General features: G+C 51.4%; 1 protein-coding gene across 3 annotated transcripts in view; it reads left to right on the plus strand.

The window, feature by feature from the left end:
* Positions 1-16,208, plus strand: part of TMCO3 (transmembrane and coiled-coil domains 3) — a 49,863-nt gene extending 33,655 nt beyond the window's left edge. For 2 of the 3 annotated variants that reach the window (XM_049647273.1, XM_049647274.1), the window contains exons 10-14: positions 4,594-4,789; positions 8,402-8,552; positions 12,458-12,537; positions 13,443-13,592; positions 15,535-16,208. In XM_049647273.1, coding sequence (XP_049503230.1) covers positions 4,594-4,789; positions 8,402-8,552; positions 12,458-12,537; positions 13,443-13,592; positions 15,535-15,648 — 691 coding nt within the window. In that variant the 3' untranslated portion in view covers positions 15,649-16,208. The remainder of the gene's footprint in view (positions 1-4,593; positions 4,790-8,401; positions 8,553-12,457; positions 12,538-13,442; positions 13,593-15,534) is intronic. The other variant, XM_049647275.1, reaches the window with a different exon arrangement.
* The last annotated feature ends 339 nt before the right edge of the window (positions 16,209-16,547 follow it).

Consider the following 16,547-nt stretch of genomic DNA (forward strand, 5'->3'; position numbering starts at 1 on the left):
TTCCTGGTCTCACGGTCTCTGGGCTTCAGTTTTCTCCCTGATGGTGGGGGCGGCGCAGGGGTGCCTGGCTGGCTCAGTTGGCAGAGCGTGCGGCTCTTCATCTGAGGTTGTGGGTTAGAACCCCACATTAGCTGTAGGGATTACTTAAAAATGAAATCTTTAAAAAAAAAAAACGGGGATGGTATGGAAATAGTACCTGCTCGTGGACTGTTTGAGGGTTGCAGGAGAGAACCGTATGGAGTGCCTGCTTAGGCTGCTACCTGGCGGGTGTGACTGTTAAGGTCAGTTTGTTGACTGGGTCCTCTTGTCCTTTTCCTCTGATTCAGGGTTTTTTAACTATCAGAAAAGTAACACGTCTAGTCACAGCCTATAAATAAGAGCCAGTTCCTAGTCCTTCTGGCTACAGATTTACAAGATAAGTAACTGAACAAAATTTGTATAGCTGAAAGGAAGATTTACAACTTTAGCTGAAAATCTTTTTTTTTTTTTAATGTTTATTTATTTTTGACATCAAGAGCACCAGTGGGGGAGGGGCAGAGAGGGAGACCAAGGATCCACATCACAGGCTCCGTGCCGACAGCAGGGAGCCTGACGCAGGGTTCCAACTCACAAACCATGAGGTCATGATGTGAGCCAAATTCAGACACTAACCAACTGAGCCACCCAGGCGCCCCAGCTGAAAATAATGTGCTTTCTATTTAAGAAGCATCCAATAAATTAGGACCTGTAGAGGTCACAATCTCCTTACCACAAACAGGAAGCAGAACCGCCACAAAGAGTGCAGGTGCTCAGAAAGGACAAATGGGACCCCTCATCGCATGAAACTTCCCTGCTGCTTACAAGTAAAATGGTCACCATAGGGCGTTGTCTCCTCAGAAAGCTTTAAGAACTTTTCTTCAGTGTTTTTCCCAATGAAAGTCCAGTACACATATGGGTCCCATTGACATTGTTCAAACTTAGTTGTGAAACATCATGTTCACCAAGAGTTTGACGGTGTGGAAAAGATGTTCTACGTTGTGTTAAGCTGTAAAACAGAGAGTCAGTTCATAGGACAGTGTTTCCTCAAAAGGGTTAAACAGAGTTGCTGTAAGACTCAGCTGTTCCGCTCCAGGGCATTGACCCAAGAGACATGAAGATGTCTGTCCACACAAAACCTGTGTCGAAGGTGATGAGAGCACACAGTGTTCATGTCCTTAATGCCACAGATTATACACTTGAAAGTGGTTAAAGTGGTAATTTTATGAATAATTTACCACAGTGAAAAAAAAACTTGCACATGAATGTTCATAGCGGCATTATTCATAATCGCTAAAAAGTGGAAACAACTCAAATGTCCATTAGCTAATGAATGGATATAGTGTACTGTGACCACACAGCGGAATGTTGTATGGAGCTCTGACACAGGCCATGACAGGGTCAACCTTGAGGACATCACACTCGTGGAGGAAGCCGGACACACAGGCTCATGTTACGTGATTCCGTTTATGTGAAATGTCCAGAATAGACAAATCCATAGACAGGAAGTCAGTCAGGGGCTGGTGGGGGAGCGGAAATAAGCACTGATGGGTGTACATCTGCTCTAAAATGGGTGGCGGTGGGTGCACCTCTGCAAGTGTACTCAGAACCACTGAGCTGTGTGCTTTAGAGGGGTGGATTGTACAGATCAGAATCCTGTTTCAGTAAAGCTGTTAGAAGCCATATACAGTATCACTTCAACTAAAGAAGAAAACGACTAGAAATATGTCTATTCATGTATATAATATACATATGTGTGTGTACACACACACACACACACACACACGTATGAATAAGGGGTTAATAATGATTTTCTCCTAGTAGAGTGATAGATTAGGATAATTTTATTGTTTACTATTGTATACTTTTCTCTATAATTTGGGAAAACCCCTTCTAATTTTGATTACCGGGAAAAATTTACAGTAAACAAACTAAAGAAATAAAATCCGGGATGATGTTAATACCAACGTTGGCTTTTTGTTAAACTCTGGTCAGAATCGATCTTTTCTAAAAGAAAGAATTAACTTATTCCTCTTACCCCGACAAGTATTTCACAGTTAAGTAACAGAACACAGAGGCTATGATAATACTTTTTAAAAATAGTGATTTGAATTATTAACATCTTGCCAAGATCATGAAAATTCTAGAAGGTAGTATGGATGGATTTGTTTATAATATTGAAGACAGGGGCCCTCAGCTCTAAGCAGAGCAGAAATTCCAGAAGCCATAAAAGATAGGAGAAGTGATCAGTGTTACTGCATGGAAGTTTTGTACCATGAGTGTGTAAATATGCCTGCGCACATGCACACGTCCCTGTGCTTGTAAACACACATACGTGCACACCTATGCGTGCATGTGCTCTGGAACTTGTACCTGTGCACATGGTAAGCAGGCCAAAGACAAATGGGAAAAATATTTGTAAACATGTTAAAGCCAGTCAAGTTACTTATTTCCTAAAGATCTACAAGTGAAAGTTGGAGGAACCCAGCTGTGTGGGCAGCTGGTGCAGAGATGAGGAAGTGCTCGCCCCGGCCTGGAGGAAAGGCAGAAGGCACCTGTACCTGTCACACCGCAGACCTGTAGGAGCAGGGTCCCCTCTGGGGTGCGATCGGGAGCAGCGTCTGCCTCAGCTGGGCTGCCACACACACGTGTTCTTGGAGCGGCCCGTCCAGCACGTCGAGAGCCTGCGGCAGCAGAGTGTCTGCCTGAGGAAGGGGTGGCGATGCCTGCTTCACAGGGTGAGGCTGGCACTTGTGTAAGAACTTTGCCCAAACCTGGTGGATGGAGAGATTGAGATGCAGAGCGGTGTCGTCTTCACCATGGGCGTGAATAGGAAGTGTGTGCGGGCGCACAGATGTCCCTGGGGCCAGGTTGTCTTCACAGAGATCTGGGCTGTCCATGGCTTCCACTTTTCACGTTGACCTTTGTCAGCTGTCTGCACCTTCCCTTCCTTATGGCGTATTTGGTTTGCAGTGGGGGGGGAGGGGGGGGCGTGACGCCCTGGGCAGGGGGTGGCAGGGGGTGTGTGTGGTGGCTGGGGCGCGGGCCCCAGAGCCAGGTGCCAGCACGTGGCCTGGAGCCACAGCTTCGCCTCTGCTCCACGTTCTCATCTGCGGATGGGATGCTTCCCGCACTTGTCAGGAGAAACGCACCGAGACTGGAAGTCGTGTGTGCAGCCGAGTGCGGCCCAGTGCTCTGGGCATGGAGGAGAGCAGGGTGTTTGGGGAGGACAGTGCTGAATACGTGAGTGGTCACCCGGAAGGTGTCTGGTCAGATAAATGCACGCACAGGGTGGGAGTGGGGTGAGGAGCAGCGAGCAGCAGGTGGCCACGCCAGGCTGGCAGCGCCTCTGGGTCGCAGACCTTGAGGACCAAACGTGAAGGACACCATGAGGGACGTGGAAACGTGCCTTCAGGGAGCGGAGGCTGGTAGAGGCGGCTCTGTGGGTGAGGGATGGGGGAGGCTGCGGCTGGGCGGGGGAACCTGGACTCATCTGATGCTGCCAGTGTCGTTCTGGCTTCTGTGGTGCATCAGAGACCAGTTAGGAGGCCGGTGGAGCCATGCGGGGAGGCGGTGGCACCCAGGAAAGGGGTGACAGGCACAGGCCAGTCTCCAGATGACTGTGCTAGTGTGTGAGCGAGCCGTTAGTTCCCCGGGGTGGGAAGACCGGCCGGAAACTGAGGCACACCCAGCCTGCTTTGTTCAGCGCCCCGGGCATGTGCCTGTCCCTGCCTGGTGACCCCACGTGGAGCCCTCTACCACAACTGCCCTTTGAGCCCAGCTTGTTCTGAAGCCCCCATGGAACCACTCGTGTGACTTGACATCCATGTCCACTGTTGCCTGACTGCAGTGATGAGTTCTCTGCCAGTAATCAGATCTGTATTCTCCCATCGAGAACTTTTAAGCCAGAATTTTGGACTAAATTGTTTCCTTAATGTGATGGAGAACTAAGTTTCTAAAGACTAAACTGAAATAAGTAAAAAGTACATACAAACAGTGCCTTTCTTCTGAAAGTCTTCTGGCTGGGATCTTAAGAATACGTTCTGAGATGTAAACAGTGTATTCTAAAAAGAGTTTAGCACAGAATCCTGTTCTCCGTTAGACATGAAATGCGGTCATGTCCGATAGACATGAAATGTGGAGTTCTGGCTTGGGTGACAGACTGTTTTGCCACAGGTCACTGGAGTTCTGTGGCCATTGCTGAGCTGCGGGGTGATGATTGCCTTATGAATTTCAAGGGGGTCAGCTTAGATCCTGGCGAGGAATGTTATTATCAGCCGCTGAGTGAGATGTATAAGCTACAGTCGTTATAACCTATGTGTAAGGTGTATTGCTTTAAAGTATCCATTGCAGAACAACCCAGTTTCCATATTTGATTCAAATAACTTAATTTGAACCAAGTTATTTAGAACTAATGTGATTTTTAGGTTTTATTTTAGTATCTGTAAAAATGTATGTGATTTGGGAAACTTACTTTGTAACATGTCAAAGATCAAGTTGGAAGCCCATTCATTTTGTTGGGTTTCAGGGAAATGTGGAGGTGAAATAATGTCCCTTTTTTCTCTCCTTCTCTCCTAGCATTGTCATGGAGACTCTGCGGATACTGGCTTTGGTGGGTCAGATTCTTTTCTCGCTGGCCGCGGCTTTTCTCCTGTGTCTCGTTATAAAGACTTACCTCATTGGACCGTATTATCGAAAACTGCATATGGAGAGCAAAGGGAACAAAGAAATCCTTATCGTAGGAATCTCTGCTTTCATCTTTTTAATGTTAACGGTAATCCTCAAAATGCCTGTTATTTACATACTCTGACCTGTAATCTGTTCACTGAGAGCTTATGATCCGTCAGTTCTTTATCTTGTCACTTCATTGGTAGTTAAAATAATTCGAAACGCATGGCATTTTTATTTTATGCACAGTTACTACACTGCCCATGAATACATACCCAGTAGACTAAACCCGTTCACTCTCAGCCTCTTGAGCCCTTTGCTGAAACGGTACCTCAAGCATCGCACACAGGCAAGTCTAGGTGGCCTTGAAAACCACAGTCTCCAGCGTCACCAATGTTATGCGGTCTTAAACTTAAAAACAGCTCTGTACCTGAAACCAGAATAACAGTTTAAGACAATTTTTACTTCTATTTGGTGACAACAAAGCCGGTCAGCAGTATAACTTCTTTCGCCACAATGTGAGAAGTTGAAGATGAAAATAAAAGGTTCGTTTTGGAAGCAGCCTTCTCCTTTAAAGGATGTGCTTCTGAGGGATGGGGGGGGTATGCTGTTAGACCCCCACAGACAGCTGCGCTGCTCACCACGTGCCCCTGAGGAGGGAAGGCGGGTTCACACAGAAGCTCCCACGTGAGTGTTCCTAGCAGCCAAACGCCACCCAGATGTACTTCAGCAGGTGCCTCCTTCTGCCGACCTCGGTCCGTCCACACCAGGGAAGGCCGCCCAGGTTGGAAACAATTGTACGTGAGTCTCCAGAGAGTTCTGCTCTGCTGAGCAAGAAAAGCCAGTTCCAGAGGTTGCATACTGTGTATTTCCATTTGTGTGACATTTACGATGAAAAATTTCAGAAATGGAGGGAAGGTTGCCAGATGCCAGGTGTTAAGGGGTGGGGGTAGGGGGAGGGTCCTTGTGACAGAAGGTTGTATGTGTCTTCACTGTGTTGCGTCTGTATCCTGGCCGTGATCTCGTGCTCTGATGTAGCAAGATGCTGCCACTGGGGGAGCTGAGCAGGGGTACGTGAGGTCTCTGTGGTTCTTAGAACTGTAAGGGGTCAGCTCTTACCTCAAAACCGGAAAGGCACAGAAGCTACTTCTTGTGTAGGATTTAACTGCCGACTAGTGTTTTGTAATCTTGGGAGACTAGGATTTGCTTCTGCTCAACGCTGCCGTGTGTGTGACTTATTTAATTTTTTTACATCGCTTTCTCCATTCTGGACTATTTTTCTCTTTAAAAATGACATCCAGCAAAATTCTTCTCTGGATGACTTCCATGTTGTCTTCCCAGTGGCTATACAAGTTAAAATAGTTCTCTGTTTGTTCTGTTTTCTTTCTTCGACACTGTTTCCTGAGCAGCAGCTGGGACCACCTGGCATGCTAGGTGCTGGCATCCTGCACGACAGAGAGTCTAACAGCTCAGGCTCCGCTGTTGCAGTGCGTTACCCCCCCCCCCCCCCGCCCCCGAGCTCTGTTGTAGGCGTGCGCTAGCCTCCGGGTGAGCTCTGTTTTTAACATAGGTTTGTTTGTTTGTTTATTTAAAATATTTTTATTTATTTTTGAGAGAGAGAGAGGGAGACACAGAATCCAAAGCAGGCTCTGGTCTCTGAGCTGTCAGCACAGAGCCCAATGTGGGGCTCGGACCGACAAATGGTGAGATCACGACCTGAGCCAATGTCAGATGCTTAACGGACTGAGCTGCCCAGGCGCCCCAGCCATTTTAACCCTTTTGAAGTGTACAATTCCATGGTTTTCAGCATATTCACAGCACTGTGCAATCATCACCACTGTCTAATTCCAGAACATTTCTGCCCCCCCCCCCCAATCCACATCTCCGAATCTTGCCTGCCCTCCCCCATTCCATAGTAACCACTAACCTGCTTCCTGTTCCCATGGATCTGCCAGGGTGCCGGCCCCTCTGATGTGGTACGACCTAAAGGGTTTGTCTGTGCTGGGGTGCGTTTCAGGATTTTGCTCCTCTCCTGGCTGAAATCCCATGTCACAGAGATCTCAGTAATATCTGCCAGCCTGTAACTTGCCCTTTGATTATCTCAGTGGCATTTTTTGATGAATGGAAGTTCTTCCTTTTAATGTATTCGCTAGTTTCAAATTTTGTGCAGATAGCACTTTTTATATCCTGTGTAGATCTTTGCCTCCCCCGGTCCAGAGGCACCCGTGTTGCTCTCCAGCACTTCCTACTCTGCTCTTCTCACCAGATCTGCGTCCATCTGGAGGCATGTGGACAAGGGTCCGTGTTGCCATTACGTGTTTCCACATCACATGGCGGTACAGGGTCACCTCGTCAGAAGCCACAAGCGTGAGCATGTGTGTATGTGTGTTTGTGTGAGTGTGCATGCATGGGTGTATGAGCACAAGTGACTGCATGAATGTGAGCATGTGTACCCGAGTGTGTGCGTGGGCGTGTGCACTAGTTTGCATATGAGTGCACGAATGTGAGCTTGTGCACGTGAGTGGGCAAGTGTCAGTACAGGTGTGCATGTGAGTGCATGGGCACGAGTGTGAGTGCATGTCTGCATGCGTGAGTGTGGTGCGAGTGTACATGTGGGTGCATGAGCATGAGTGTGCATGAGTGTGTGAATGTTAGCATGCACGTGTGCATGTGCAAAAGTGTGTGGATGTTAGCACAAATGTGAATGTAAGCAAAAGCACATGAGTGCGTGTGTGAGTGCATGAGTGTGCCTGTGAGTGTCTGAGTCCCCACTCTCACCTTTGTGGCCCGCCTGCTCTTACCGGTAGTGTTGTGCCCGGCAGCCTTCTCCGGATTGTCGGGCTGCGTTCGTGTGTCCAGCACCCATGCGAGTTTTGGGATCGGGCTTGTCAGTTTGCACCCGCAGCTGCAGGGACTCTGGGCCCTTCGAGGGAGAGCTCGCGCGTTGGCAGCTGCGAGCCGCTGGCCTGTGGGCATGTGCTCTGCACGTCTCAGCCCTCGTGCGTGCTTCACAGCAGAGCTTTGTGGTGTGACAGACGTGTGTTCTCCTGGGGGACTTGTCCCCATTGCTGGGTGTGGTTGGTGCTATTGTGAACCATGTTTCTTTGACGGTTCTTTCTGTTGGCTGCTCTCTTCTGTGTGTGGTTTTACTTTCTCAGAGTGAAAAACGTCTACTTCTTTCCGGTTGTTTTGTGTCACTAACACCTGAAGCTTTGCGTTTAACAGAACTGTCATCAGAAGCCCGAGTGCTAGCTCGGACCACGTCTGGCTGGCACGGATGCGCTGGCACTTCCCTCTGGGGCCCTGTGTTCTCGGGGCCTCCCTCCCTCACTGGAGTGTCCTTCTCTAAGTGCTTTCAGTTGGAGACGGGAAGAGTTTTTACATTAACACATGACTTAATGCCATAGTTGGGCTGTTCACTGAGTCCAGGTAAAGAAAATCTATCACAAATATTTAAAATAAATTTTAAAAACTATTGTTGTTCAAAAATTTGAATGATTGTTTCAAATATTTAAATTTTTTTCTCCCTGAATGGCGGGTTCAACTAATGTTAGCTTCCTTGTGTGCATCTCGGCTCATCCTCACAGAGGCCCTCCTGGAGACGTGGAGATGGGCCTTCGCTGTGATAGTACAGCTGCCTTTGGGCATGAACCCGCCCCTGAGCGGAGCTGTCGCTGGTGCGCTGGAGAGTGATGTGCGGCCCTTCCCTCCCGCCTAGGTCACAGAGCTGTTGGATGTGTCCATGGAGCTGGGCTGCTTCCTGGCCGGAGCGCTTATCTCTTCCCAGGGCCACATGGTCACCGAGGAGATCGTGTCTTACATCGAGCCCATCCGTGACTTCCTGGTTATCATTTTCTTCGCCTCCATAGGTAACCTTCCTTGTTTACGTCAGGATGTTTGCAGGGTGTTAGACACCCGCATGGGACTTCTGCAACCTGTTTCTGTACATATTTCTATTTATGCAGCAAGAAGTTGCCATAAAAATTGGGGTCTGCGGAGAAATCTTATTAAAAAGAGGGAAAGTTTGCACTTGGCGACATTGATTTGCTGACTGGCTGCCATGGTCTGGGGGTGCTCAAATGCCCTCGGGGGAGGGTGGACCCCACTTTGACTCCACGGGAAAGGCACAGGTGCCCAGCAGGTTAGCGAACTTAAAGGCAACACCCAAATGAGACATTTGGGAGGAAAGGTTACTGTTGATACCAAAACCTCGAACTGCCGTGTCGCGGTGCGCTGCTCTAGAAATGCCCCTTGGTCGAGGAGTGTCTCCATCGGGCATGTCCAGCACAGCACTGCCTTCTGCCCAGAAAGCTCTAGCACTGCATCTATACCCGCCACCGGCTCCGTGCGACCCTAGCAAGGCTGAGCGCGTCAAGAAGCACATCACAAAGTCTGCAGGGAAACTGAGAGTGGAGCACAGAGAGCGGGGGCCGCGCGTCACTGCATAGCTGCTTTAGTGACAGTGCCCTCGCTGTTCCGAGAGAGGGCCCACTCGGCCTCCTTTCCCGTCCACCCCCCCTCCCCTCCCTGGCCATCTGTCCTGTGTCTGGTCTGTCTGTCCCTGTCCCTGTTTGTCTGTGTTTCTGTCCCTCTTGCCCACCCCCTTCACTGCAGCTCCTTCTAGTGCCAGGCGGGCTCCGCTGTGCTGAGTGCTGGGTGATTACCTCCACCCATCGTTCCCCCAGAGGAGTGCTCGTGAGGTCGACAGGCACGAGCTCCCCTGATCGAGTTCCAGGCCACATTGTCCCGGGAGGACCCATCTTGCTGACACGCGTGTCACTTGTGTCCTGCCTGCAGGGCTCCGTGCAGTGTGTCCTGGCTAGAAATGAAAATCCCGCAGGCGTGTTATCTAATAGACAAGCTTGCTCTACCCTTCCTCAGGTTAGGGCTCTTGACCTGCTGAGGACTGAGCTATCAAACCAGGCGACAGCCGCACGTGTTTTGCTTTGGTTCTTCACACCCAGTGTTGTCAAGGGGGTTCAGGCGACTGTCCTGCCCCCGAGAGGCCTGTGCACACGCAGGACCTTGCTTTTCCACTGCTCAGGACTGTCTATCTCAGGCTCTAAGCAACACTTAAGTGGACCGTTTGAGACTATGTCTTTCCTTTTCTGCATTTTTGTACCTCAGTGATGTTCACGTGGACTGGGTCCCTGACCCCCTGCCCTATGGCAGGCCCTGCGGAGTCATGAGACCCTGTGGAGGGCCTGCTGACCGCAGTCAGTCCCGGGCAGGGGGAGCGACCCTGGGATTCCAGCAGCACCAGCAGGAGCGCTGAGGGCCCCGGCCCAGCTCTGAGAAGAGGCCGTGTGTAAGCAGCGTGAGCAGAGAGGGGCAGCTTGGGTCCCAGAGTGAAGGAGGGCCCCCCGGCCTGGGTGCAGAGGTGGCATCCAGCACGGGCGCCCTGGAGGGGCAAGGCCTCTGGCCGGAGACCCCAGGGGCGGAGACCGGCCTCTTCTCAGCAGTGTGGGTGCCCACCCTCACAGGACAGAAAGGCCCTAAGCCCACGCATGGCCGGCAGGCGGGCAGGCTGTTAGCCTCTGTGTCCTCCTATGGAGCCTGCTCCTCACCCCCATCCGTCAGGCACCCAAATCACACGTCCCTGAAACACTGCTGCACCCATTCCTTTGTATTAACAAGGCATTGGAGCCACGACTCAGGCTGCCAAAATGGATGCCAGTGTCTGTGCGGCCCAAGGGAGCCTCTTTATGGCCTTCAGACAGCTGCCTGCTTGCTGGGTCCCCATGTGGCCTTCCCTGGTGTGCAGTGTGCCCGGGGACAGAGACGGAAGCGGAGACCAAGACGGAAAGACAGAGGAATGGAGGCTGGCGGGGACTCCCATGTCTCCTCCTCTTTTTCCCGGCACAGTCCTGCTGGGTCAGGCGTCCACCCTGTGACCTCACGTCATCCCCTGCACCCCCTGGATGCCATCTCTGGGTGCGCTCACATGAGGTTATAGCCTCAGCATGTGAATTGGGGGTGGCTCGGCCATGGAAGCTCCAGAGGCAGAGTCAAGTAGGGCCGGTGAGCCTGCGTGGCCCCCATGCCGTCCTGCACGACCACCTCAACGGCTAATTCCTGGGCCCTTCTCGCTTTACAAATGAAGCCAGTGACCTTAGTTTTCTTGTTACACACTTTTCAGCAAGGATTTCATTCTCTCCTTGGGTCCCCCTCCTTGGGACGCAGAGAGGAATTCATAAGTGGGTACTGCCCGTTCCTCATTCTTGGAGGTGCCCTGGAGGCCATGGGCACATGTGGGGTGTGATGGCTCACGTGCGAGATGACCACGTGCCACGTTCTCATTCATCCCCCAAATGCACATCTGCAGATAGAGGCCGGGAGGCGTGTGATGGGTGTGCAGAGCCTGTCCCGCTGTGCCATCCCAGGGACACCCTCGGCACTTGGTGGAAACGCAAATGATGAGTGGCCATAAGCAGAAAAGCTACAGGGCGACTGGTGTGCCCTCTTGTCACCAGTGCACATGGCAGTTGTGCCAGCATGGATTGGGTCTCTGTCCCTGAGCATCGTGTGGTCCTGTGATGATCCGTGTCTCCACCCTCAGAGTAGAACACCTCTGCTGTCTGGTTTGTGGGCCTGGGCTGGGTGCTCCCAGTGCAGCTGGGGCCCGCAGGGTCCGCAGCGCTGCACCATGTGCCTGGCATGGGACCCCACTTATCCTCGGGAGAGGGGAGGCCCCTGAGCTTTGAGGCAGGGCAGTGACACAACCACGTCCTGGGGGCGGGGGATGCAGGTGAGCAGGGACCACCGATCCCTGATCACATCCATGTGATGGGCTTGGTCAGGTGTGTCCCTCCGCGTTGTGGGCTTGTTTCCATCGGGGGTGTGTGGGTGGCAGCTTGGCGAGTATGAGGAACACAGGTACAGCCAGAGGTGGTCTTGGACTCACGGCGTAGGAGGGCTGGGGGTCGAGGACTCGGGAGACAGCTCGGTAGGAGAGAGGCCAGGTGTGCCCTAGGCAGTCGTCGGGGCTCGGGGAGCACTGCGGGTCTGGGAGGTGGGGGCTGGGCAGAGCCAGGAAGTGGAGGAGGAGGCTGGGGCTCCGGGCAGGTGCTCGACAGCAGTCCCCAGCACTGTGCTAGGGGCGGCCTGGGCGGGTGCTGCTGAATTTGGAGAAAGAGGAAACCATTCTTGGAGCAAATGGGTCCTTACTTCTATCTGTATCTCTGAGTAAAACAAGTAGACGCATGAAAGGGCCACATGTGTCATGACATGGGGTCCGTGCGCTCGTGAGGAGAAGGCCCAGTTAGCCCTGAGCTCCTCAGGGATGGGGGGCTGGGTACACACCGGTCCTGCCTGGCCGCTGAGTAAAGAAGGGCCCACCAGCACCCGTCCCTCGTCTCGGTACTGCAGGCACTGACGGCAGCAGGAGGAACATGTACGGCAGGGCAGCCGGCGGCCATGTGGCCAGGATTCCTCTTCTGTGGCTTCCCCCCCACCACCCCTGGTTTCTAGGCCCCGGGGGTGTCTGCATCTTGGACAGAACGTTTTCACAGAGGAAAGCAGACTTCGTGGCTGCTTGTTGTCACTTTTTGCCGAGTCCTGGGAGAGAAGTCTGGTAGAGGGAGGCACTGGCGCCCGGGCCTCTTTCCCCACGGTGAACGCTGGCATAAGCCATAAGCACAGGGCGCCGCACGGTCGCGCTCACAGGTGCCCTTGTCCATGCAGAGGACATGAGGAAGCCTGAGGGTCGTGGGCTCTGCTGAGGACGGGCCGTGTAGTCCTCCAAGAATGACCATGTCCCTCCTTCCCTGCACAGGCCTCCACGTGTTCCCCACTTTCGTGGCGTACGAACTCACTGTTCTGATGGTCCTCACGCTGTCGGTGGTGATCATGAAGGTACTGATTCTTCTTTGCGGTAAAATTTCTGTCATGTTGGTTGTATGTGACCCTGAGTCTGCAAAGCGCATCACGGCCACTTACCCGGAGCCCCTCCCCTCGCCCAGCAGTCTGTGAGCTGGGTGAGTTAGGACCAGGCCGTCGGGTTTGTTTTCCTATGCCTGTCTCAGAACTGGGCATATTGGGAATTGGGAGTCACAAAAGCTGGACCAGGAGAAGGCACTCTGGGCGGCCCATCTCCACAGGACCCTTGCTCCTGGCCTTTTCTCCCACATGAGTCCAAAGACCCACAGGCCAGTGAGTAGCACGTACACATGTACATCTTGTCGTTCGTGTGTTTTGAAAGTATCGTTGTGTTTGTACTCACTAAGTGAGTGGGCTATCAGGAGAAGACAGGACTCGGGAACACCAGGTGGGAGAGACACACAGGGCAGGGAGTGCGGGACTGGGCGCAGAGCCCCCCGCCTGTGCCAGCCCCTTGCAGACCACAGTTCCCTCACAACCACAGATGATTGAGTTGTTAGCATTTATTTTAGGGTCCGATTACCTGTTCAGTAGCTGCCTGGCTCTGCGGATGATAAAAGTTTATTTCAAATATTTCTACTGGAAGGAGTCAGAATCCCTGTTGGGCCTCCAGCCCCGGCTGCTCCCCTCTAGCTTTGCTTACAAGAGAGAGACCATGCTCTCATTGGAAAGTAAAATTCTTTCTTGAATGCTGCTGACTGGTTTGGGGGGAAAGCCTAGTTAGCTGCCCGTGAACCCGGACCCTTGATTGCGCATTTTTCAGCCTGGTCTCATTTCAGACACTTTGTGTTCATTGGGTGCCTCTGCACATGTCCCCTCGGTGTCAGGAGGGCCCCCCTCTGTTTTCTGCGTGGCAGTCAGTAATGCGGATGCTCTTGCAGTTTGCCCTGGCCGCCCTGGTCTTGTCTGTCCTCCTGCCGAAGAGCAGCCAGTACATCAAGTGGATTGTGGCTGCGGGGCTGGCACAGGTCAGCGAGTTCTCTTTTGTCCTGGGGAGCAGAGCACGCAGAGCTGGGATCATTTCTCGGGAGGTGAGTCCGCACACACCCTCTGTGCGTGTTCAGGGTGCCCTGTCCTTCACACCCCCCATGCTGGCATTTGAGCACCTTCCCTGCAGCTGGCGTGGGTCTGGGGGGTCTGCCTCTGGGCGGCTGCGGAGGTGGGGTCCTGCTGCCTCTCACACAGGTGTGCAGGTTTGGGGTCAAAGTCGCCAGAACTGTCAGCATGCCCTCTGCAGCAGAGACTGTGAAGTCTCTGTCATATCTCTGGCAAAAAGAAGAAAACTAAATCTTAAAGCGCCATCGCCAGTTTGCGTATTAGTAATGGCCTTGGGGCACGGCTATCAGCCAGGCCGACGGCTGCATCCTTCCTGATGCACGCGTGAGGGGTGTCACCGCATCTTGGGTTTCACGCAGAAACCATGTAAAAGGCACAACTGGAACGTTGTTTTGTGAAGGTACCCGGTTGGTTTAGGGGTTTTTCTTGCAAAGTACATGGCAACATTTGCCCACTTGTAAAAGGGAGTGAGAGTCGCTGTCAGAAGTGCTTCTGATGAGGTCCCTCCTCCCCCTACCACAGTTTTAAGCGCATGCAGCCCCGGGCCTTCTGCGCAGCTCCTGAAGGTGAGCCCCCCACTTCCCATTGGCCTTCTTCGCATCTGTCTCTGGTCCGTTCATCCTGGGCCTGGCTCTCTCGTGTGCCCTGTGCTGGCTGTGCACACGCCTGTGTGCGTGAGTTCCTGTGCACGCCCACCTGATCCTGTGCGCTTTCCTTACTTTCTGTCCAGTTTTGTCATGTGCTCTTTTCAAACTGGCCGTGAATTAGAACTTGAGGAGTATCATCTGATGACCCGTGCTTGTCACTTTAAATTTGGCAAGCAGGACGTTTGTGTTTGGCTGTGGTCTGTGGGTGGTGGCCCCCCACCCCAGGGGTAAATAGGCCACGGTCTGTTGTCTGCCACGACAGGAGTTAGTGTCCTTCAGGACAGGGCCAGGTGACCAATTCAGTGTTAGCCCCAAGTGGTCTGAGGACAGGTGACGTGCTAACTAGGAACGTTTCACAACTAAAGTAGAGAGTCGCTGTTTGAGTAAAAGCCGGGTGGATGTTACAGGAACTTTGTTGTTGATGCAGGGATAAATGTCGGGTGACAGCGTAGAGGGAGCCTGGACCCCCTGCTCTGAACGGGTGGCTCTCTGAGAGATAGCCTGTGTGCTGTGGCCGGAAGACCACACACCTTTCACACACTCGCAGCCGTGGGGACCAGCTCACATCTGTAGTTCTCAGCTTAGAAACACTGTGGTTTGTACACATACAAGTTCATGAATGGTAGTTCCTACTTAAACTTGATTTGACCCTTTACCCTTCTGCACCTGTTTTCATTTTGCCCTTTCTGATGCCTGTGCGAGCATGTGTGAACGTGTGGGGCTGTCCTTGAAGCCAGGACAGGAGTCTGCCTCCTGCCCTCAGTCTGCTGCCCCCCTTAACAGCGAGCACCCCTCCCTGGGGAATCCTGTCGCCAGTAAGGCTCGCCTCACCACGTGACGCCCCCAGTATTCGCTTCTGCACACCTGCTCCCTAAATTGGGCCGAATGAATGTGGAAGTTCCTTCTTAGTACCTGTGACCTGCTAGTAAACTCTCAGGATTAAAGTTGTCTCCTTGTGTCTGTGAGTGTGAGGAAGACAGGATGAGTCTAGATACTGACACCGCTGTGGAAGAACGAACTCTGCACAGGCTCTGTCTGAGACCTGTCCTGAGGCTGCGTGCTCCCCGTGAGAGCCCCCAGGGGGTCAGCCCGAGGGTGACCCAGTGTGCACCATGATGCATCATCTCAGGGCACCTCACATCCAAATCTACCGGTGCCTGTGGCCATACAGGGTGTGCAGGTGCACCTTGGTCCTGAGTGTGACCACCCCAGCCTTACCTGTTGCAAATGTACTTCCTAGTCCTGAGTGTGACAGTCTTACTTGTTGCAGGTGTACCTCCTAATCCTGAGTGTGACCACCCTCAGTCTTTTACTGGCCCCAGTTCTGTGGAAAGCCGCAATCACAAGGTGTGTGCCTCGGCCAGAGAGACGGTCAAGTCTTTGAGGCACCAAGAGAGTACACAGCTTCGGGAGCTGACCCCCGTGTGGAACCGGACACTTGGGACATGTCCAGGACCGCACGTCCCTGTGAGCCCCTTGCCTCGGGGACAGAGCGCTCCATTGGAGGGGGCTTCCTGTCTGCCCAGTGTGACAACTATTACTGCTATGGTTTCGAGACTTCCAGACTAATTTGTTACATTCAGTTGATCATGCACAGTATATAATACACGCTGCACCTTATGGATCACCTTGACTGTTCTGCCTGGATGTGCCTTTTTTCCTGAAGTTAATGTTAACTTTCTATTGTCAATTCATCAGTTCATGATTTTTTGGTAAAAAAAAAAAAAAAAAAAAAAAAATCAGAAGGGTTTTTATTTATTTAGCTTTTGTGTCATAATCTCTTGGTCATTATTCATGATTAAACATTTCTGTGATGTGCAATTTTAATTCTAGCAGTGAGTTTGGAAAGTAAATTTAATCCTTACTGCCTGTGTTTTCTAAAATGACAAATACCTTCTAAGTGTCTATTTGTTTTTATTACAATAATTTTAAATAAAACACTCATGTCATTTTTTAAATTAGGTATATCATTCTTTTAAAATATTTGTTTTGAAAAAAATATTTGTTTTGAATCACAAGAATATGCATGCTTTAATAAAGATTATTTATGATCAGAGTAATTAATTGAAATTTATTGGAATTTTTTTAGATTTCTGTGTTAGATTAATCTTTGCCAATTCTTAAGAATTTGGATGATTTGTATTTTGCCACATTATTCTCTAAGAGACCAAATTAATACAGTGCTATTTGCAAAACCTAAGTTGTACCTTTGAATTTTAAAGTGTATTTGGTGATTGTATGCCCCGTTTCAGCAAACCCATGGCTGAAGACCTGATTCTTACA

The sequence above is a fragment of the Panthera uncia genome, assembly GCF_023721935.1.
Source record: "Panthera uncia isolate 11264 chromosome A1 unlocalized genomic scaffold, Puncia_PCG_1.0 HiC_scaffold_16, whole genome shotgun sequence".
Classification (NCBI taxonomy): Eukaryota; Metazoa; Chordata; class Mammalia; order Carnivora; family Felidae; genus Panthera; species Panthera uncia.